General features: G+C 70.8%; 2 protein-coding genes across 14 annotated transcripts in view; both read left to right on the forward strand.

Moving 5' to 3' along the window:
* Positions 1-477: 477 nt before the first annotated feature.
* The window catches only part of PLEC (plectin), a 60,097-nt gene continuing 38,518 nt past the window's right edge, over positions 478-22,056 (forward strand). For 5 of the 13 annotated variants that reach the window (XM_058018551.1, XM_058018568.1, XM_058018560.1 and 2 more), the window contains exons 1-2: positions 478-669; positions 3,147-3,324. In XM_058018551.1, coding sequence (XP_057874534.1) covers positions 3,165-3,324 — 160 coding nt within the window. In that variant the 5' untranslated portion in view covers positions 478-669; positions 3,147-3,164. Of the gene's footprint in view, positions 670-3,146; positions 3,325-5,033; positions 5,054-10,004; positions 10,073-16,455; positions 16,515-16,792; positions 16,919-22,056 lie in introns of those variants that run through there. The other 8 variants (XM_058018584.1, XM_058018651.1, XM_058018594.1 and 5 more) reach the window with 4 other exon arrangements.
* Positions 14,420-15,007, forward strand: LOC131080926 (uncharacterized). The gene has a single exon (XM_058019663.1). It carries the CDS (start codon positions 14,420-14,422, stop codon positions 15,005-15,007), a length of 588 nt encoding a protein of 195 aa, XP_057875646.1.

The following is a 22,056-nucleotide window of genomic DNA, read 5'->3' on the forward strand; positions in this document are numbered from 1 at the left end:
TTCTGGCTGTACTGGGAGCACTGGTCAGGGTTAGCTCCGGGTTCTGGCTGTACTGGGAGTACTGGTCAGGGTTACCCCCTGGTTCTGGCTGTACTGGGAGGGCTGGTCAGGATTAGCTCCGGGTTCTGGCTGTACTGGGAGCACTGGTCAGGGTTGGCCTCCCATTCTGGCTGTACTGGGAGCACTGGTCAGGGTTGGCCCCCCATTCTGGCTGTACTGGGAGCACTGGTGAGAGTTGCCCCCTGGCTCTGGCTGTACTGGGAGCACTGGCCGGTGCTGTCCCCTGGTTCTGGCTGTACTGGGAGCACTGGCCGGGGTTGGCCCCCCATTCTGGCTGTACTGGGAGCACTGGTCGGCGTTAATCCTTCCCGCGCCGGGTGCCGGGGGTGCCTCCCCCGCGGGGTGCGCGGCTGTGGAGGGTGGGGCGCTGCGATAAGGCGCCCCCCGCTGCCCGCCCCCCGCCCCGCCCCTGCCGCGAAGCCGGAGCCGGAGCCGGTGCCGGTGCGGGCGGAGCCCCCGGGGCCATTTTCCCCCGGAGCCCCCGCGCTACCGGTGCCGGTGCTCCCCGCCGGTGCCGCATCCCCTCCGGAGCCCTCCCGGTGCCGGCGCCGTTTCTCTCCCCCCCGGTCATGCCCCCCCGGCGCGTCTTGGCGGAGATCGTGGCGCTCGGTGAGTGCCCGCGCGTGGGACCCCCTCGCCCACTCCCCCGTGGGGCCGGGAGCGGCGGGGGTGAGGGGGGATTGCGGGATGCTGCGGGGCTGCCGCAGGGCTGGAGGGGAGGGGGGCTGCGGCGTGGAGGGTGGTGCGGGAGGGCTGTGCTGGGGGCTCGAGGGGTGTTTGGGTGCTCAGACCCGAGTCTGGGGGCGCGGGGGTCCCTGTGATCCCCCTGCGGTGCGGAGAGGCGGCGCCAGGCCTGGGGTGGAGGGGCTGCTCGGGGGACGTGGGCGATGGAGCCGCTGACTCAGGCTTGGCACCGCGCTGTGCCCCACGCCCGCCCCCGCCTGCTCCCCCTCACTTTGCCCCCTACGCCCGCCCCCCAGCTCTTCCCCACGCCCACCCCACTGCCGGGGGTGCCGGTGATGTCCGTGGATCTGGGGGTGCCGGTGATGCCCGGGAGTCTGGGGGTGCCGGTGATGCCCGATGGGTCTGGGGGTGCCGGTGATGCCGAGGGTCTGGGGGTTCCGGTGATGCCCGAGGGTCTGGGCGGTTCCCGTGATGCCCCATGGGTCTGGGGGCGCCGGTGATGCCGAGGGTCTGGGGGTGCCGGTGATGTCGGTGGGTCTGGGGGTGCCGGTGATGCCCGTGGATCTGGGGGTGCCGCTGATGCCCGTGGATCTGGGGGTGCCGCTGATGCCCTGGGTCTGGCGGTGCTAGGGATGCCGTGGGTCTGGGGGCGCCGGTGATGTCAGTCACTCCGGGAGCCCAGGGCGCCGGGAGGGCCGAGCGCTGTGGTGTCGGTGATGCCGGTGGGTCCCGGTGCTGGGCCCGGTGGTGCCAGGCCCGGTGACTTTCCGGGGTTCGGAGCTTCTGCAAATGGCGCCTGGGCCGCGGCAAACGCCCGGTGCTGCCGTGCTCCCCGGGGAACGAGCCCGAGCCGGCGCCAGGGCTGCGGTGGGATAGCGGAGGCGCCGGGATCGCGGAGGTGTCGGGATGCTGGGGGCAGGATCACGGAGATGCCGGCGGAGCGGAGGCAGCGGGATGGCGGAGGTGCCGGGATGGCGGGGGCGGGATCACGGAGGTGCCGGGATGATGGAGGCGGGATGGCGGAGGTGCCGGCATGGAGGGGGCAGGATCACGGAGGTGCCGGCATCACGGAGTCATCGCTCCCGGCAGCCTCCGTCCGCTCTCCTGGGAGCGCTCCCGGCACCGAGGGGCTGCAGCTGGTACCGACCCCGCGGGCCGCCCGAACCGCGGCCGAACCCCGGCCGAACCCCGCAGCCGCTCTGGGACACGGAGCCGGCCTGGCCCGGTGCACCGGTGCGGTCTCGTCTCCCACGCCTTCGGTCCGGCTGCTCTACCCGTGTGCGCCCCGGCTGCGGCGGCACCGCGGGCGGTTCTACGGGCGAGTTCCCGGCGCCGGGCCAGCCATCGCCGCCGCTCCCTGCCCATCCCTTCGCCGCGGTGGCCCCGTGGGGACCGTGTCCCTGGCGACAGCGCCCTGCACGGCCCGGCTTGGCACGGACCCCTCTTCCCTGGGGCTGTCCCGAGGGGTTCCGGTGATTCCGCCGGGCGCTGCACCGGGAGCCGCCGGTGCTGCGGTCCCGGTGTCCCTAGCACCGCCTCTCTACCGCAGAAGCCGGAGTCGGCGGTGCCGGGGGTCTCTGAAGCGAGAGAGGAGGAGGTGGCAATGCCGAGGGTCTCTGGTGCTCTGGTACCGGGGGTCCCTGAAGCGAGAGGGGAGCGGTGACGATGCCGGGGGTCCCTGGTGCCCGGTGGCGGGGGTCTCTGAAGGGAGAGAGGGAGGAATGACGATGCTGGGGGTCCCTGGTGCCCGGTGCCGGGGGTCCCTGAAGCGAGAGGGAAGGAGGTGGCAATGCCGAGGGTCCCTGGTGCCCCGTACCGGGGGTCCCTGAAGGGAGAAGGAAGGAGGTGGTGATGCCGAGGGTCTCTGGTGCTCTGGTACCGGGGGTCCCTGAAGCGAGAGAGGGGGGCAGTGGCAGTGTGGGGGCCCCTGGTGCCCGGTGCCCGGGGGTCCCTGAAAGGAGAAGGAAGGAGGTGGAGGTTCCGAGCGTCCCGGGGGCCCCTGAAGGGAGAAGGGGGGATAGTGAAGACGCCGGGGGTCCCTGAAGCGAGAGGGAAAGAGGTGGCTGTACCGGGGGTCTCTGGTGCTCTGGTACCAGGGGTCCCTGAAGGGAGAGGGGAGCGGTGGCGATGCCAGGGGTCCCTGGTGCCCGGTGCCGAGGGATCCCGGAAAGGAGAAGGAAGGAGGTGGCGGTTCCGGGGGTCCCTGGTGCCCCGGTACCGGGGGTCCCTGAAACGAGAGGGGGCAGTGGCAATGCCGGGGGTCCCTGGTGCCCCGGTACCGGGGGTCCCTAGCGTACGAATGCGGTGGTCTCGGTGCCAGGGTGCCCGGTGCCGGGGGTCTGTAGCGTCCGAACGCCGTGGTCCCCGTACCAGGGGTCCCTGACGCCGTCCCTCTGTCGCAGGAGCCGGGGTCGGCGGCGATGGCGGAGGAGAGCTCGAGCGGCAGCAGCGGCTCGCCTGGCGCCGGGGACACGCTGCCCTGGAACCTGGGCAAGCACCAGCGCTCCCAGCGCGCCAAGGCGGCCGCGGGCAACGGGACGGTGCTGGACCCCGCCGAGAGAGCCGTCATCCGCATCGCAGGTACGGCCCGGGGGCGGGAGCGCGGCCGGGGGGCCGGGGCGTGTCGAGGGGGTCGGGCCGTGTCGGGGGGCTCGGAATGAGCCGCTGAGGTGGGGGGTGAGGGTCGGGATGTGTCCGGGACTCTGGGACGTGACCCGGTGCTCAGCGGGATGGAGGGGTCGGCCGTGTTTGGAGGCCCGTGGGGGTCCCACGGGGGTCGGGCCGTGTCGGGGGGCTCGGAATGAGCCCCTGTGGGGTGGTGGGGATCGGGATGTGTCCGGGACTCTGGGACGTGACCCGGTGCTCAGGGGGATGGAGGGGTCGGCGGTGTCTGGAGGCCCGTGGGGCGATGCCGTGGGGGTCCCACGGGGGCCGGGACATCGAGGGGTGGCACAGCGCTGGGAGCTGTGCTGAGGTCGGGGCAGTGAAGCCGCGGTGGAGGATGCCGAGCCGAGCTGTGCCGTGCCGTGCCGGGCCGTCCCCGTACAGCTGCCAGCGCATCCCCATAAAATGCTCAGCGTTTCCCTCCCGTAGAGCGCTCAGCCCCCCCGCGGCACAGAGCCCTCCCCCCCGGCTATTTCCGTTCCACCTCCCTGTCCTTCCCCGCCTCCCTCCCTCCCGCCCCCCCCCCCCCACCCCCCCGCGCTGTCCCCGCTCGAGTTTCGGGGCATTTATGTCTATTTTTAGGGATGACGATGCCCCGTCCCATGGGGCCGGTGTGTGTGTGTCCCCCCCCTCAGCTCGCCCACGGCCGGGATTGAGCTCCGAGGGGGGGGGGGGGGGGTGTTGGGGGCCGCGGTGGGGCCGTGCCCCTCAGGTAGCACTGGGACACGGAGCTTTGAAAATCCCTCGGTTTTTAAAAATCCGGGGGCCGTGATGTCCCTGTCCCCGCCAGCCGGAGGGGACGCGGGGGTCTCTGAGAGGGGCTGAGCTTTCAGCAGGGGAGGGGGCGCCGGGTTTGCCCCACGAGCGAGGGTGGGGAGGTCGGGGTGAGAATCGGGGGCGTCCCTGTGCCGGCTGTGGGGTGCACTGGGTACCCCCAGCCCATCCTTCACCACCTGTGATCCCAGACCCACGCTGTTCCCTATCACCTGCGACCCCAGCCCCACACTGTCCCCTATCACCTGCAACCCCTGTCCCTTATCACCTGCCACCCCTGTCCCTTATCACCTGCGACCCCTGTCCCTTATCACCCACCCCTCGCGCTCCTCTGGGCACCCGTGGGTGTCCCACGAACGGGGTCAGCACTATTGGGGTTCGGGCAGTGCCACATCCCCAGCACCGAGTGACCCTTTTGGGGGGCTTGGGGGACTTTCCTTTCCCCGTGCCCCGTGGGGTGCCCTGGCCCGTGGGGTGCCCTGGCCCGTGGGGTGCCCTGCCCCACGGTGCCGTGCCCGTGGGTCGGTGCCGTGCCCGTGGGCGCCGTTTCCGCGCTGCGGGGCGGTGTCCGGCGGTTCCTTTAAAGGGCTGGGCGGGGGCACGCCCCGTCCCCAGTCCCGTCCCCTGTGCCGTCCCCAGTCCCGTCCCCTGTGCCGTCCCCTGTCCCGTGCCCCTGCCCAGCCGCGGGGTGCGGGGCCGCCGAGCCGCCGGACACGCCGGACACCCCGGGCACGCCGGACCCCGGCCGCGGCCCCCGCCCTCGCCCCCCCAAATCCGCCCCCCGCCGCCATGGCCGCCGCCGGGCCCCCTCCCGAGCCCGAGGAGCAGGACTTCATCCAGGCCTACGAGGACGTGCGGGAGCGCTACAAGGGTACGGGACCCCCGCCCCAGTCGGGCCGGCCGGGGGGCGCCGTGGGGCGCCGGCCGCGGGAGGGGCCCCGGGGCAGCGCGGCCGCTCATTCCCATAATTGGGCACGGCGGGCACCGCCAGCCCCGGCACGGCCGGGGGGGCCGGCCCGGGGGGGCTGGGGGGGCCGGGGGACACGGCCCGGCAGCGCCGACCCCGCGGGGACCCCCCCGGTCACTGCCCTCGCCGGGGCTCGGGGGGCTGGGGGGGCTCTGCCCGCGACCCCCGCAGCGACCGGAGGGGTCGGGGGCGGCGTGGAGGGGCGGGGGGGTCCGTCGGAATGTTCTGGGGACAGAGGGGCTGCCGGGGGGCTGGGGGGGCGCGGAAGGGATACTCAGGGTGGTCGGGGTGCGGAGGCGAGGGGCACGCCGGTGATCGGCGGTGGCATCGGTGGCATCGGTGACATCGGTGGCACTGGTGACATCGGTGGCATCTCGGGGTGCGAGCCCCGCGCCGGGAGGTGGCTCTGGCCCCGGCCGTGCCCCCGGTGCCTGCCCGTGGCCGAGGGCGCCCCGGTGTCGCGGCGTGGGGCGGCAGCGGCCGCGGCCATGCCCTTACATGGGAGCGGTGCTGCGTGCGGGGGGAGCCCCCCCGGGCCGAGCCGGGGGTCCCAGCTGTCCCCGCTGCGGGGTCCCGGCCATCGGGGGGTCTGGCTGCTCCCCCAGAGGGGCATCCCGGTGTTGGGGTGCTGGGAACGGCCTGCGGTTCCTGTCTGTGTCACCAGCAGCTGTGGCACTGTCCCCATGTCCCCCGGCTGAGGGACCCTGGGGCACTTGGTGCTGTCAGGAGCGGCTCGGCGCGTCTGAGCCTGGCAGATCTCAGCACGGCCCGGGTGCCACCGGCAGGGGTGGCACAGGGTTTGGCAGCTGCTGGCAGGGGTTTATTGTCACCATGCAGTCCCACCTCCCTGGGCAGGTGTTCATTGTCACCGTGCTGTGCCACCTCTCCAGGTGCTGCTGGCAGGTGTTCATTGTCACCGTGCTGTGCCACCTCTCCAGGTGCTGGCAGGTGTTCATTGTCACCGTGCTGTGCCACCTCTCCAGGTGCTGGCAGGTGTTCATTGTCACCGTGCTGTGCCACCTCAATGGGTGCTGGCAGGTGTTCATTGTCACCGTGCTGTGCCACCTCTCCAGGAGCTGGCAGGTGTTCATTGTCACCGTGCTGTGCCACCTCTCCAGGTGCTGGCAGGTGTTCACTGTCACCGTGCTGTGCCACCTCTCCAGGAGCTGGCAGGTGTTCATTGTCACCGTGCTGTGCCACCTCCCTGGGCAGGTGTTCACTGTCACCGTGCTGTGCCACCTCTCCAGGTGCTGGCAGGTGTTCATTGTCACCGTGCTGTCCCATCTCTCCAGGTGCTGGCAGGTGTTCATTGTCACCATGCTGTCCCACCTCTCCAGGTGCTGGCAGGTGTTCATTGTCACCGTGCTGTGCCACCTCTCCAGGAGCTGGCAGGTGTTCATTGTCACCGTGCTGTGCCACCTCAATGGGTGCTGGCAGGTGTTCATTGTCACCGTGCTGTGGCACCTCAATGGGTGCTGGCAGGTGTTCATTGTCACCGTGCTGTGCCATCTCTCCAGGAGCTGGCAGGTGTTCATTGTCACCGTGCTGTGCCACCTCTCCAGGTGCTGGCAGGTGTTCATTGTCACCGTGCTGTGCCACCTCAATGGGTGCTGGCAGGTGTTCATTGTCACCGTGCTGTGCCACCTCTCCAGGTGCTGGCAGGTGTTCATTGTCACCGTGCTGTGCCACCTCTCCAGGTGCTGGCAGGTGTTCATTGTCACCGTGCTGTGCCACCTCAATGGGTGCTGGCAGGTTCAGTGCTGTAGGTCCCAGGCCAGGTGTTTGCTGCCACCGTGTCACCTCACCTTGCCAGGTGTTTGATATCTCTGTGTGACCCCACCTTGCTCAGTGGTGGGGTTTGGACATGGCTGGAGTTGGTGTCGCTCCTCAGTGAGTGCCAGAGGGTTTGGTGTCACTGCACAGAGGGTTTGGTGTCACTGCACAGTGTCACCTCACTGGGTGCCTTCAGGGCACCTAGATTGGGGGTCCCTGTGCCCCCTTGCCAGCTGCTGGTAGGTTTGGTGTCACCGTGGGACCCCACGTGCCAGGTTTTGGACACGGGCTGGGCTTGATGTCACCATGCAGTCACTCCTCAGACTGTGGCAGAGGGCTTGGTGTCACCGTGTGACCCCACCTTGCTTGGTGCCAGGGTTTGGTGCTGTTGTACACGAGCTGTGCTCAGTGTCACTCCTCAGAGAGTGGCAGAGGGCTTGGCGTCACTGCACAGAGGGTTTGGTGTCACTGCACTGTCCCACCTCACTGGGTACCAGCAGGGGACCAAGATTGGGGGTCCCTGTGCCCCCTTGCCAGGTGCTGGCAGGTTTGTTGCCCTGGCCAGGGCTGGCCGTGGATGCCCGGTGGCTCAGTGGCCCGAGGGCAGTTTGTCTGCAGGGCTGGTGATGTCAGGGCTGAGCCAGCACAGCCGGGCAGGGTGACACAGCGGCGGTGACACAGCGGGGTGGGCACGGAGCCCATCGGGGCTGCTGATCCCTGCCAGCGGCTGGCACGTGCCATCCCCGAGGCCCAGAGCCCAGGGGACCCTGCAGCCGCGCTGCCAGGGACTCTGCCACGCGTGGGGCAGGGCTGGAGGAGCTGTGGTGGCCCAGGCGTGGGGCTGGGGGCACTGAGAGTGCTGGGATCCCAAAGTGAAATGGGTGCCAAGCACCTCATTCCCCCTTTATTGGAGCCATTAATGTGGCACAGGGCCTGGTGGGCACTGAAGCCAGGCTGGAGGACACTGTCTCCACTGCCATCATCACCACTGTCATTGTCGCATTGTCACGTTGTCACGTTGTCACCAGGCCTGGCACGGTGTTCATGCACTGTCACCTGTGAGGGACAGCTGGGCCCTGGGACCCCCCGGCCCTTCACTAGGATTTGGGGTGGGGACCATGCCAGGGTGCCTGGGATGGCTGGGGGTCACAGGGGCCATGCCACAGTGCAGTGGCTGTGCCACAGTCCTTCCCAGTGTCCCTGGAGATGGCTGGGGGTCACTGTGGCCATGCCACAGTCCTTCCCAGTGTCCCTGGGAGTGACAGTAGCCCAGTGGCAGCACTATGGTGACCATGCCACAGTCCCTCCTGGTGTCCCTGGGGCTTGGATGCTTGCCAGTGTCCTCAGTGTGATGGCCACAGCGTGGTGGCCATGCCACAGTCCTTGGTGTCCCCAGGGCTGGCTTGTGACCACAGTGTGATGGCTATGCTGGGTTCCTCCCCATGTCCCCAGGGCTGGCCGGTGGCCACAGTGTGGTGGCCATGCCACAATTCTTGATGTCCCCAGGGCTGGCTTGTGACCACAGTGTGATGGCTCTGCTGGGTTCCTCCCCATGTCTCCAGGGCTGGCCGGTGGCCACAGTGTGGTGGCCATGCCATAGTCCTTGGTGTCCCAAGGGCTGGCTGGTGGCCACACTGTGGTGGCTGTGCTGGGTTCCTCCCCATGTCTCCAGGGATGGCTGGTGTCCCCAGTGTGGTGGCCATGCCACAGTCCTTGGTGTCCCCAGGGCTGGCTGGTGGCCACACTGTGGTGGCTGTTCCGCAGTCTCTCCTCAGAGACTGGATGTTGGCTGCAGTGGTTGGGGTGTAGTTGCAGTGTCAGGGTCCTGCTCAGAGTCCCCAGGGCTCGGGGGTGGCTGTGCTGTGGTGACCAGGGGCTGTTCTCGGTCCCTCCTTGTGTCCCTGGGGCTCAGGGCTTGGCCAGTGACTGTGGTGGAGGGGCTGTGCTGAGTCCCTCCCCGTGTCCCCAGGGCTGGCCAGTGGTGACAGCACGGTGGCCATGCTGCAGTCCTTGGTGTCCCCAGGCCTGGCTGGTGGTCATGATGTGGTGGCTGTGCCACAGCCCCTTTTGATGTCCCCAGGGCTGGCTGGTGGCCACAGTGTGGTGGCCATGACACAATTCTTGGTGTCCCCAGGGCTGGCTGGTGGTGACAGTGTGGTGGCTGTGTTGGGCCCCTCCTAATGTCCTCAGGGCTGGCTGGCGGCCACAGTGTGGTGGCCATACCACAGTCCTTGATGTCCCCAGGGCTGGCTGGTGGCCACAGTGTGGTGGCCATACCACAGTCCTTGGTGTCCCCAGGGCTGGCTGGTGGCCACAGTGTGGTGGCCATGCCACAGCCCCTCCTGGTGTCCCCAGGGCTGGCTGGTGTCCCCAGTGCGGTGACCATTCCTGGCTGGCTTTGGGGCTGGTGTGGCCATGCAGAGCTGAGCCTGAAGCCTGGCTGGCCCCGGACCGTGGTGCCAGTGGCAGCTGGGGAGGTCCCCTGCCCCCTCAGGGACAGACCCCCACCCAACACTGCTGGTAGGGCTGGACTGAGACCCCCCACACCTCGGGGGTGGCCCCACTGGGGGGGGAACTGGGGGGCTGTACTGGGGCTGGGCATGGGGGGCGCAGCGTGTGCTGGGTGGGAGGGGGTCTGTGCTGTGCTGTGGGGGGGATCTAGGGGGTGGGACCACACTGGTGTGGAGGGGGTTTGTGCCGGGGGCGTCTGGGAGGTCGGAGCACACTGGTGGGGAGGGGTCTGTGCTGTGCTGGGGGGGGGTCTGTGCCGTGCTTGTGGGAGTCAGGGGGCTGTGCTGAGGGGGGGTCTCTGCTGTGCTGGGGGGGTCAGGGGTCTGTGCTGTTATTGATGGGGAGGGTCTCTGCCGTGCCGTGCCGAGGGGGCCGCGCTGCCGGGACTCCGTGCCGTGCCGTGCCGTGCCGCGCCGCGCCCGGGGGGCTGCGGGGCCGGTCCCATCCGCCGGAGGGGGGGGCGGTGTCGGTGCCGCAGGGGCGGGGGGCTGCGGCGGCGGGGCGGGGCGGGGCGGGGCCGCGGCCGGGGGGGCGGGACGGACCCGCCCCGGGGCTGCGGGACCGGCCGGCAGCGTGCGGGAGTGCGGGCGGCCATGGAGGGGGCGCGGGGCATCCACCACGAGATCGCCTCCCTCAAAGGTACCGGCAAAGGGGGCACCGCGAGCGCTCCCGGGCCAGGCCCGCGGGCACCGGCGGCGATTCCGCGTCCCGGGGAGGGCTGCGCGTCCCGCGGGGGTGGGGGCCGCGTCCCGGGGAGCTCCGCATCCCTCCCGTGCCAATGGCGCAGCGCGGGCAGGAGGGCGGGGGTCAGCGGGGACGCCCCGGCATCGCCGGCGCCGCTCGGAGTTGCTCGGTGCCGCCGGGCCCCTGGCCGAGTTACCGAGCCGCGCTGCGGAGCCGGAGCGCTGGGCCGTGAGTAACGGGCACCGGCGGGTGCCGGTCACGGGGCTGCTGCGGCCACCGGGCCCCGTGGCACCGCAGCAGCGGGCACAGAGCCACCGCCGCCAGCCGCCGAACGGAGCCCGGCCAGGGTGGGCATGGACCCGGCCAGAGATGGGATGGAGGCCGGGAAAGTCGCCATGGAGCTCGGCAGCCTCAGGGTGAAGTCGGGGAGGGTCGGACACCGGCGGGGGTCGTGATGGATCTCGGGTGGGTGGGGTTGGGATGGATCTCGGGTGGGTGGGGACGATCCCGGCAAGGCTCGGGATGGACTCCGGGCGCCCAGCCGCTGTGGCGATGCCGCAGGGCCCAGAGAAAGGATCCCGGGTCGTGTCCCCTCCGGCAGAGCCCGGGCTGCGGCCAGGCTGATTTACGGTGGGAAGCGTCCCAGGGATCCCCGCTGGCGCCGGGACCCCCGCCGGCACCGGCCTCATTATGAGCCGGCCGCTGGCCGCGCTGCCCTCCGCAAACAGCCGCCGCTTTGTTCCGCTGGGCACGGGGAGCCCGGCGGCCCCGCCAGACCCCGGCACTGGCACCGGCACCGCCGCTGGCACCGGCACCGGGACGGCAGCGCCGGGCCCGTGGCCAGAAGCCGCTGCCGCAAGCGCTGCCCGCCCCACATTTGGGGAACTGCCCGAGGCTTCCATGGGGTCGGGGTGAGGAGCACATGGGGCGCACAGGAGCGGGATTGTGGGGTGCCCCAGCCCCCCGTGCTGACCCCGAGCTGCGAGGCGGCGAGCGCAGCTGCGGGGCCGATGCGGGACGGCTCCTCCCGGTGGGTGCGGGGTTCGGCGCGCCCTGCCCGGCGCGGGGACAGCGGCGGGACGCTGGCGGTGGCCCCGCTGTCACATCGCGTTGGATCACGGCGGGCGGCGGGCGCTGACGCGGCACTTCCCGGAGGGAGGCAGGCAGGGAGCCGCCGGCGCGGCCGTGACCCCGCTGCGGGCCGGGGGTGCGGGGCCGCGCCTGGGGGGGACACGCTCCTGCTGTCCCCGTCACTTCCCTAGGGATGCCCCCAGTGCTTCCTCCATCGCAGGCGCCAGCACTCCCCCATTGCTGCTCCCCATCACTTCTCATCTCTGGACCCCTTTATCCCCACCCCCGTCCTCCATCACTCCCCTATTGCTGCTCCTCATTTCTCCTGTCTGCCCTGCTTTGTCCCCATCCCTTTCCCCCTTTATCCCCATCCCTGCCTCCATCATTCACCTAGAGATGCCTCCAGTGCCTCCCCCATCGCAGGAGCCAGCACTGCCCCACTGCTGCTCCCCGTAATTTCTCATCTCTGCCCCCCTTTATCCCCATCCCTGTCCCCATTGCTGCTCCCCATCATTTCTCATCTCTGGCCCCCTTTATCCCCACCCCTGTCCTCCATCACTCCCCTATTGCTGCTCCTCATTTCTCCTGTCTGCCCCACTTTGTCCCCATCCCTTTCCCCCTTTATCCTCATCCCTGCCCCCAGCACTCCCCCATTGCTGCTCCCCATTTCTCATCTCTGCCCCCTTTATCCCCATTCCTGTCCCCTGTCACTTGCCTAGAGATGCACCCAGTGCTTCCTTCATCGCAGGCACCACCACTCCCCATTGGTGCTCCCCATCATTTCTCATCTCTGCCCCCCTTTATCCCCATCTCTGCCCCCATCACTTCCCTAGAGATGCACCCAGTGCTTCATCCATTGCAGGCACCACCACTCCCCATTGCTGCTCCCCATCATTTCTCATCTCTGCCCCCCTTTATCCCCATCCCTGCCCCCATCACTTCCCTATAAATGCCCCCAGTGCTTCCTCCATTGCAGGCACCACCACTCCCCCATTGCTGCTCCCTATTTCTCCTGTCTGCCCCGCTTTGTCCCCATCCCTTTCCCCCTTTATCCCCATCCCTGGCTCCAGCATTCCCCTAGAGATGCCTCCAGTGCCTCCCCCATTGCAGGAGCCAGCACTCCCCCATTGCTGCTCCCCATTTCTCATCTCTGCCCCCCTTTATCCCCATCCTTGTCCCCCGTCACTTCCCTATAAATGCCCCCAGTGCTTCCTCCATCGCAGGCACCACCACTCCCCCCTTGCTGCACCCCGTAATTTCTCATCTTTGCCCCCCTTTATCCCCATCCCTGCCCCTCATCACTCCCTCTCCCTCCATCCCCCTCGCCCCTGCCATCAATCCCACCCCACCGGGGTTCCGGGGTGCTGTGGGCCTCTTTGGGTGGAGCAAGCGGAGGTGGGGCTCAGGCCACTGATGCTCTCCCAAGGGGTTCCCTTTGAGGGGCTCTGGGCACCCCAGTGCTCCCAGTGCTCCCAGTGCCGCTGCGCCAGCTGCGCTGGGGCCCCGGTGACGGGGGCTCTCGCAATGCCCCACTCTGCCACCCGGCTCTGCCCTCGGAGATGGGGAAGTTGTGCAAGTCCTGGTGGGGCCCCCGGAGATGCCAGTGCGTGCGCATCAGCCCAGCGGGTTTGGGATCCCCGGGGCAGCTCTGGGGCGGGCACCCCGCAGGCAGCAGCCCCCCATGCCTGGGTCGCTGCTCCCCACCAGTGAATCCCAGTAAATCCCAGTGAATCCCAGTGAATCCCGTCGGCAGAGACAGGGGTGCCGTGGGGGTGTCCCTCAATCCCCCCAAGGCTGCCGGGGGCTCCTGCTGCAGCCTCGCCCCATCGTCCCTGTGCCCCGACCTCACTCTGCCTGTCCAGGGGTGCTGAGGGATCCCGGGGGGGGTTTCTCCCCTTTTGGGGTCTGTGAGCCTGGGACCCCCCCGGCGTGGGGGACAGCCTGGCACCCCAGTTCCTCCTGCTCCGCGATGGGGGTGCCACCCCACACCCCCTCACACAGAACCGGAGAGGAGAGGTCTCCGGTGCCCTCCCACCCCCGCGGCGGTGCTGGGGGTCCCGCTGCCGTGCTGGGGTCCCGCTGCCGTGCCGGGGGCCGTGCTGGTGGCCCCGCCGTGCCGGTGCGGGTTGTCGGGCGGTGCTCGGTGCCGGGGGGCTCGGGGGAGTGGCAGCTGCCTCTCGTTCGTCCCCACCTGCCACCCGGAGGGCGTGGCGCGGCGCAGCTGTGCCACCGGCGGGGCTGTGCCACCGCCGGGGCTGTGCCACTGCTGGGGCTGTGTCACTGCCGGGGGGTCCCCCTGGGGAAGCCGGGACAAACAGGGGCAGGAGCAGAGCAAATACTGACGTGGCAGGATGTGGCTGCCGAGCCCTGCCCGTGCCCGCGCCCCTGCCCGCACCCCACCCGTGCCCGTGCACCTGCTCGTCCCCCTGCAGCCCGCGGCTGTGCCCGCAGCCCGTGGTTCTCCCTGCAGCCCGGGATGCTCGGCGATCCGGGAGGGGCCGTGCCCGGCCCAGAGCCTCCCTCCTCCCAGGGACCCCGGCTCTCGGTCCTCTCCGAGCTCGGGAACCCCCGGGCTCAGGCAGCCCCTCCCGAGCTCAGAGACCCCCGCATCTCGGTGTCCCCCTCCCTCTGCAGGATCCCCCCGGCTCAGGGACATCCTCCTACCTCTGTGTCCCCCTCCCGGTTCAGGGTCCCACGGGCACTCCCCGGGGCGGGGGCGGGGCGGAACCCGCGGGGGTTCCCACGCAGGAACCGGCCCGGTGGGTCGGGGCGGGGGGGGAAGGGGGAGGCGGCTCCGGCCGTGCCCCCCCCGGGAGGGAGCCGGGGCCGGGGAGGGGCCGCTGGTGAGTCAGGGCTGGGCCTGGGGCCCCCCGTGACCCCCCCGGCCGGGGGTGGAGCCGCAGCCGCTCCCGCCGTGCCGGCAGCCAGCGCCGCTCCGTGTCGGATCGCGCCGGGACGTGCCGGGCCATACGGGGCTGTACCGGACCGCGCTGGGCCGTGCCGGGCCGTACCGGGCCGAACCGGACCGTGCCGGGCTGGGCTGGAGCACCTGAGCCGTGTGGGACCGTGCTGGGCCGTACCGGACCATAGTGAGCTGGGCCGTGCCGGGCCATACTGGGCTGTGCCGGGCCGTACTGGGCTGTGCTGGGGCAGCGTGGGCTGTGCCATACGGAGCGGTGCTGAGCTGTGACCGAGCCCTGCGGGCCGTGCCCCGCGCCGCGCTGCCCGGCCATGGTGGCGGGGATGCTGATGCCGCTGGAGCGGCTCCGCTCCATCCTGGAGCTGCTGTTTCGCGAGGGTGTCCTGGTCGGGGAGCGGGACGGCTGCCCCCGGCGCACCCACCCGCAGCTGCCCGGCGTGGCCAACGTGGAGGTGCGGCGCGCCATGGCCTCGCTGCGCTCCCGCGGCCTCGTGCGACAGACGGCGGCCTGGCGACACCTCTACTGGTACCTGACGGACGCCGGGGTGGCCCACCTGCGCCAGTACCTGCGGCTGCCGCCGGACGTGGTGCCGCGCTCGCTGCAGCGCGTTCCGCGCCCCGCCGCCCCCCGGCCCGAGCCCCGGCGCGCCGCTGCCCCGGCCGGCGCTGGCACCCCCCGGGCGCGTCCTGCCGCCGGTGACCGCCTCTACCGCAGGAAGGACGAGGCCCAGGGGCACGTGGAAGCCGCCGCCGTCAGCGCGGGGCAGGGGCTGTGCCAGCCGCCCCCCCAGCCCGGCCCGGCCGCAGGTACCGATCAGTGCCCCGGGATGCGCTCGTGGGTGGGGGGCACTCGAGCCCCGCTGCTGCCAGGGGGGTCTGGGACAAGGACAAGTCCTTAAGGTGCCTAAACCCCTCCAGTTCCGAGCCGAGGATGGGGTGGGGGTACCTGCAGGCCCCTGCTCTGTCTGGGGAGGGAGGAGGGCACTGGGGGATCCTCGCCGTGCCCCTCTGACCCCTCGGGGATGCTCTGGGCAGGAGTGGTCGCTGGGGGATCACGGGGGCTGGGGTGCAGTGCGGTGGCTTCCCGGGGTCCCCAGAGGCCGGTGGGGTGGCAGGACCCGGGGTGCTGCAGGGGTGGCATTGCTGCCGCCCGGGGTGCTGCAGGGGTGGCATTGCTGCTGCCCTCCCTGGCTCCACCACGGTGGGGAGGCCGCTGTGCCGGGGGGGCTGTGCTGGGGGGGGGATCCGTGCGGTCGGGTGTCTGTGCCGTGGGGAGCAGCGCTTCAGGGAGGCCATGGCGAGGGGCAGACATTCCGTGGAGATTTTGCTCCCCGAGGTCCCCACGGGGCCTGGGGTGGGTCGGACAGACGGCGGCAGCTGGGGCGGGCATTGCTGCTGGGGAGGGGGCTGCCACTGCCGGGAGGGGTCCCCAGCCCCTCCTCCTTGGCGACACGCGATCCCGACACACGATCGGCAGCAGCTGGACCGGCGGGGGTGCGGGGCGTCCGGTGTCCCACCCCCCCCGGGCGGGGCAGCTGCGGTGTCGCTCCGAGGCGGCGGCGAGGGGCCCCCCCCGATCCCCCCGGGCTGTGAGTCAGCCCGTGGCCGTGGGCAGCCGCCTCCGGTCCAAGTTTCCAGCCTGGAGGCGCCGAGCCCGGGCCCTGCCAGCGCCGTGAGTCACCGGCCGGCGGGGGGGCCGGGCCCGGGCGCTGCTGCCCCGTGGGTGCGGGTCCTGCGCGGGCGGCACCCACGGCCCGTGGGCACGGGAGGGGTTCCCCGGAGCTCTGCCCAGGGTTGGGGTCGCACGTTGCGCTGGGCTCGGGGGCTGCGGTGTCCCCCGACCCTCCCGTGGGACGCGATCGCGGCGCCCCGCCCCTCCCGTCCAGTCCCGCCGTGCCAGTGGATCCGGCTCCAGGCTTTGCCTCCGCCCCGGGAGCCGCTGCCGGAAAATCTGGCCTGGATTCCCGGCTTGCGGGGACGGGGTCGCGCCGGCGGCCGGGATTGCGGGGTCCCCGCGGGGCGGAGGGGTCCCGGGAGCCCCACGTGCCCCATTTTCCCCCCTGCTCGGGGGGCGGCCTCCTTCAGCGGCGGGGCCGTACCGGGGCTCTTGGTCTTGATGCCACAGCGACCCCCGAGGTGACGGTCCCCACCCGCCCCGCTGCCGGGGGGTCCGGGGGTCCTGGGGCGCCGCCGCGGTCGCCCCGTCCCGCCCCTGCCCGTGTCATGTTCTAACTCGGGCTCGGTGACGGGCCCCGGTTATTTATATCGACACCCGCGCCCTGCCCGCCCCCCCCCAGCCCCCGCCGCCACCGGCGGAGCCGCGCTGCGCCCTCGCTCACGCTCCGCACCTGCCCGCACCCTGCCCGCACCTGCCCGCACCCTGCCTGCCCATGAAGGTCGTACCGGGTGGGTGAGACCGGTGGGGCTGCGGAAAGGACGGGAACGGGGGGGGGGCTGGCGCCGCCAGGGCGCCTTGTCCCGGGATATAAAAAGCCGGGAAGAAGGGGACACTTCGCGGGGGGGGGCGAAGACGCGGAACGGGGGGGACACGGGGGGGCCCTGCCGGTGCGGCGGGCAGGAGGCGTCTCCAGGCGCGGTTCGGGAGGGGTTAAGGCGGAGAGGGCGCTGCCCCGTGGGGGCGGGCGCTGGTTCGTCCCTGACCCGCCGAGCCCGGCCGGTGCCGAGCCGCGCCGTGCCCCTCATGGAGGACAGCGGGTCCCTGTTCCCATCGCTGGTGGCGGCGGGGCACGCGGCATCCCTCGCCCTGGTCTGGTACTGGCGGCGGCAGCGGGACGAGCCGGGGGGCACCGGTGAGTTGGGCCCCGCTCGGCCCCCCCGCGCCGCGCTCGGCTCGGCCCCTCGCCCCGCCCACCGGTCCGGGCGCGGGCACGAGCACGGGGGGAGCCACACGATACGGGCACCCCGCCGGGTCCCGGGTGGGTGGGGGGTCCTGCGGGGATCCGGGGGGTTCGCACCCACGGTGGGATGGGGGACAAGGGGAGCGACGCGCTGCCCTGGGCTCTGGGGGGCGTCACCTGCCGTGGGGCAGCATCCCGGGGGGAGTGGTACCCAGGCGGGGAGGGGGTGACGGTACCCAGGGATGACTCAGCACGGACAGAGTGTGCCCTCCCCCGGTGCCACGGCCCGTGCCCACCCCTGTGCACTCTGGCGCTTTTTGTGGTGGGGGTCCCGCCAGGAGCTGCCCAAACCCTCCCGCAGCATCCCCATCCCGAGGCACGGATGTGCCAAATGCTTGTGGGGGCAGATATCCGGTGACAGAGGGGTCCGGGAAGGGCTGCGAGGGTGCCGGTGTCTGGGGGTCCTGTGAGACCCCCCCGCACCCCCGGAGCCACCTGTACCCGAGCTGCCGGGGCTCTGCCCGCGGCCCCGGCCCTCCCTCCCCCCTGGCACTTTCCAGGGCGTTGGCCGCGGCTTCCGTCGGTCTGTGTGTGGCACCGGGCACCGTCACGCGGCCGCCGCCGCTCCGGGATGGCTCCGCTCCCGCGGCCGCCGCGCTGGGAACGCGCCGAGCCCGCGGCCGGTGCGATCCGCGGCCGCCGCTGCCGGTGCCGGTGCCAGATAAGGCGGGCAGGGCACCTTGGGCGGCCCGGAGCCCCCGCCGGGGGGGACACCGGGGCTGGGCCGCTGTCCCTGGCGCGCCTCCAGCCCGAAGGACACCCCCAAGGTCGCACCTGCCGGGGCCCATCACTGCGAGCTGCGAGCGCCCGGGGGGCTCCGGCAGCATCGGCTGCACTGGGCGGTGCTGAGGGCGCGGCTCTCCCGTCCCGCGGGGCTCGGGGGTGCTCCCGGTGGTGCTCGGTGGTCCCGGAGGTGCCCGGTGCCCCCGGTGGTGCCCTGTAACCCCCAGTGGTGCCCTGTGCCCCCGGTGGTGCCCTGTGCCCCCCATGGTGCCCGGTGCTCCCCGTGGTGCCCGCGCTCCGCTGTGCCACGGCGGGGCAGGGGGGTTTAGTTTAGAGCGCTGATCGTGAAACCCTCGTGGGGGGAAAGGGGCGCTGCTCGCTGCCAACAAGGGGGTGCCGGTGCCCACAAGGGGCTACCCGGTGCCCGCAGGGGTCTGCCCGGTACCAACAAGGGGCTTCCCGGTGTTCGTGGTGGGTTTCTCTGTGCCCACGAAGGGGCTTCCCGGTGCCAACAAGGGGTTTCCCGGTGCCCACAAGGGGCCGCCCGGTGCCCAAGAAGGAACCTCTTGGTACCAACAAGGGGCTTCCCGGTGCCCACAAAGGGTCTTCCCGGTGCCCACGAAGGGGCTGCCCGCAGGGGGGCTTCACGGTGCCCACGAAGGGGCTGCCCGGTGTCCGCGGTGGGTTTCCCGGTTCCCCCAAAGGGGCTGCCTGGTGCCCACGAGGGGCTGTACCAGCTGCGCTCCGGGTCACTCCTGGCACAGTGCCAAGGCAGGTGTTTTCGGGGAACCGAAAAGCTCAGCCGGAACTCCCGTCCGGGTCCGCATGGCCATGCCCGCGGGGCTGCGAGGCAGGGCGCTGCAGGGCAGAGCGCTGAGGAAGCTCGGGCGGGCGAGGCAGAGCTCGGCAGCCTGGCGGCGGCGCCGGCTGCTTTTGGCAGCAGGATGCCGCTGTTTGTTTGGCTCCGCTCCGGTTTCCAAGGCTGCCAGAGACGTGGCGGCAGCGGGCGTGCGGGGGCCCCAGAGGTTTGGGAACCCCCCCCGTGTCCCCCTTTCCGCTCCACTCAGCTTTTCCACCGCGCTGGCGGCTCTGGCTGTGCCAGGCCGGGAGCGTTGCTGGATGTTGCTTCTGGCCGCAGCGGTGACTCACCGGCCTCGAGGGGCCGTGGCTGGCAACCACCGGCATCCCCATCTCGGCCCCCCCGGCACGGCCTCCGCCCCCCGGCGCTGCCTCTGGCGGCCATGGGGAAGCTCTTCCCGCCGCTGTCCCACGTCCTGCGCGGTGCCGCCGTGGGAAGCGTCCCGGAGCCGTGGGAAGCGTCCCGGAGCCGTGGGAAGCGTGGCGGGGCCCTGGCAGCGTGCGGGAAGCGTGGCGGGCGTGGCGGGCGCATCCCACGGGGCACGTGTCCCGTTCCAGGCGGCGTTCCCGGTTCGCAGGCTGCTATCGGCCCGGCTCGGCCCCCCCGCCCCCCCGGCTCCTTATCTCCGCAGCACAGATGCGGCGCTGCCGCTGCCGTGGGGCTGAGCCGTGCCTCGGCACCGTGCCATGCCGTGCCGTGCCGTGCCGTGCCCAGCCCCCACTCCCGGGCCTTGCTGCTGGCCTGGTGCATCCTGCCTGGCTTGTGCCATGTTGGGGTTTAACGCTAGACCCCCCTCAAGCCCCCCGAGACCCCCCGAGACCCCCATGGGATGTGCCTTGCTCCAGCAGCCCCCTCAGTACCCAGGGTGCTGGCACGGCAGCAGCCACCTCAAACTACTCCTGACCGGGGGTCCTGTGCCATGCCGTGCCGTGCCGTGCCATGCCACGCAATGCCATGCCTGTGCCCATGCCTGTGCCCATGCCTGGTGGTTCCAGCCCCTCCAGCTGTGTGCCAGCTGCCCGCTGCGCTCTGCCCGCAGCCCTGCGGGGCCGGGGGGTCCCAGCAGAGCGGCCGGGGCTGGGCTGCGCTGCCCGGGAGCAGGAGGAGCCGGGCTGGCGGGGGCCGTGGGCTGTGTGAGTCACTGGCCGCGCTCTGGCCGCGCTCCGGGCGCGGATTCCGCTGCGCTCCCACCAGACGCGGTCGGACGCCGAGCGGGGCGGGGGGCGCCGGGCCGGGCCGCGCCATGGGCTTCTCTCTCTGCTGCTGCTGCTGCTGCGGACCTGCAGAAGGTGACCTGTGGGGGCCGGAGGGTTGCGGGACACCGGGATGCTGCGGCATCCCCCAGGACCCCCGTCCCCGCAGCAAACCCCTTCCCAGCACAAACAAATCCCGCCCTGAGGTGCTGCCGGTCTCGTCCGACCGCGGGGTGGGGGCACTGGGGGTCCCGGCAGGTTGGGGGGCGTCGGTGGGGAAAAGCCCCCCGGAAAAAACGCGCTGAGGGCTGCCCTTGGCACAGGGACCCCCGTGGGGAGAGGAAGCGGGGAGGAATGACAGGAATGGGAGGAGTGGGTGCTGGAGTCAGCGGTTTGTGCTGGGGGGGCACAGGCTGCCCCCACTCCGGAGCTCTGTGTGTGGAGGGGCCGGGACGCGGGGCTGGAGGTGTCAGGGAGCCCCATGACCGCGGTACCGGGTGGTCCTGGGGGCTCCGTGCGGGGGAAAGGGGAGCGCAGGGTCCCGGCTGTGTGTGTGTGGGGTGCAGGGTCCCAGCACGGGGGTCCCGAGTGCGGGAGGGGGGGGGTCCCGTCCGGACCGCGCCCCGGGGGTGGGATGGAGTTTCCCCCGCGCTGCAGGGACGGGGTGTTCCCCCGGATCCCTCCGGTTTCCCCGGGTGCCGCGGGCGGTGGCGCAGCCGGGGCCGCTGAGGGGAGGGCGGGGCGGAGCGGGGCGGGTCCCGCCCGTTTCCCCCCCCCGCCCGTCCCGTCCCGTCCCGTCCGCCCGGTGCCGCTGGTCGGTCCCGGCCGTGGGTCCGTCCGTCCGTCCGTCGGTCGGTGGATGGTGGGTCCCGTCCGGTGCCGTCCGACGGAGCCATGTCGGGTCCCGGGGGGGACTGGCTGAGCGGCGGCTCCGGGCCCGAGAGGCGGCGGTACCTGAGCGCCCGGCTCTGCTGCACCGGTGACCGAGGGGAGCGGGACCGGGGGGGGCGCGGGGCGGCGAGCGGGGGGGTCCCGGGACGGGAGGGGAGCGCGGGGGGGTCCCGGAGCGGGGGTGCGGGAGCGGCGGGACGGGGGGGAGAGCCGGGAGCGGCGGGAGGGCGGGGGGACACCGGGAAGGGCGGGGTGAGCGCGGATCCCCCCCCCCGCTCCGATCAACGCCCCCTCTGTGACCCCGCCCTGAGGCCAGGCTGGGCTGCGCTGTTTGGGGCGGGCTCTGCCAGGAAAGGGTGATTGTGTAAATGTGTGTTTGTGGTGTTTTTGTGTGTGTTTCTGTGTGTTTATGTGTGGCTCTGTGTGTGTTGGTGTGCTTTTGCATGTGCCTCTGTGTGTTTATGTGTGTCTCTGTGCATGTGTGCATGCTGTGTATGTGCATGTCTGTGTGCACATGTCTGCATGTGCATGTCTGTGTGTGTGTGCACACACGTGTCTGTGACTGTGCACACGTGTGTGAGAGCATGTGCACACCTGTGCAGGCCAGAGCAGGTGTGTCTCGGTGTGCACATGTGTGTTTGTGTGTGAACAGGTGTCTTGGTGCATGTCTGTGTACGAATGTGTCACACAGAGTGGCATACAGATGTGTTCTCTGTGTGTGTGTGTGTGTGTGTGTGTGTGCGCACGGGTGTCCTGGGGCGTGTCTATGTGTGTACAAATGTGTTACACACAGTGGCATACAGATGTGTTCTCTGTGTTTGTATGTGTCTGCACACCGTAATGTGTGTGTGTGTCTGCACATGCGTGCACATACAGACACACAGACAGACCTACAGACACACAGCATGCACACCCTGTGTGTACATGCTGGTGTCTGTCTGTGTGTTTGTGTGTCTGCATGTGTGTCTGTGGGTCTGTGTGTGTGTCTGTGTGTGCACACTGTGTGTCCATGTGTCCATGTGTCCGTGTGTCCCTGTGTCTGTGTGTCTCTGTCTCTGTCTCTGTGCCTGTGTATGTGTTCTGTGTATCTGTGTGTCTGTGTATCCGTGTGTCTGTGTATCTGTGTCCCTGTGTCCCTGTGTGTCTGTGTGTGTCTGTGTGCACGCCGTGTATCTGTGTGTCCGTGTGTCTGTGTGTCTATCTGTGTGTGCACACCATGTGTCTGTGTGTGCATGCTGTGTGGCCGTGTGTCTGTGTGTGCGTGCTGCGTGTCTGTGTGTCTGTCTGTGTGTCTGTATGTGCACACTGTGTGTCTGTGTGTCCATGTGTCCCGGTGTGCTGGCCATGTGTCTGTGTGTGCACAC

Source organism: Melospiza georgiana, chromosome 1 (assembly GCF_028018845.1).
Source record: "Melospiza georgiana isolate bMelGeo1 chromosome 1, bMelGeo1.pri, whole genome shotgun sequence".
NCBI lineage: Eukaryota > Metazoa > Chordata > Aves > Passeriformes > Passerellidae > Melospiza > Melospiza georgiana.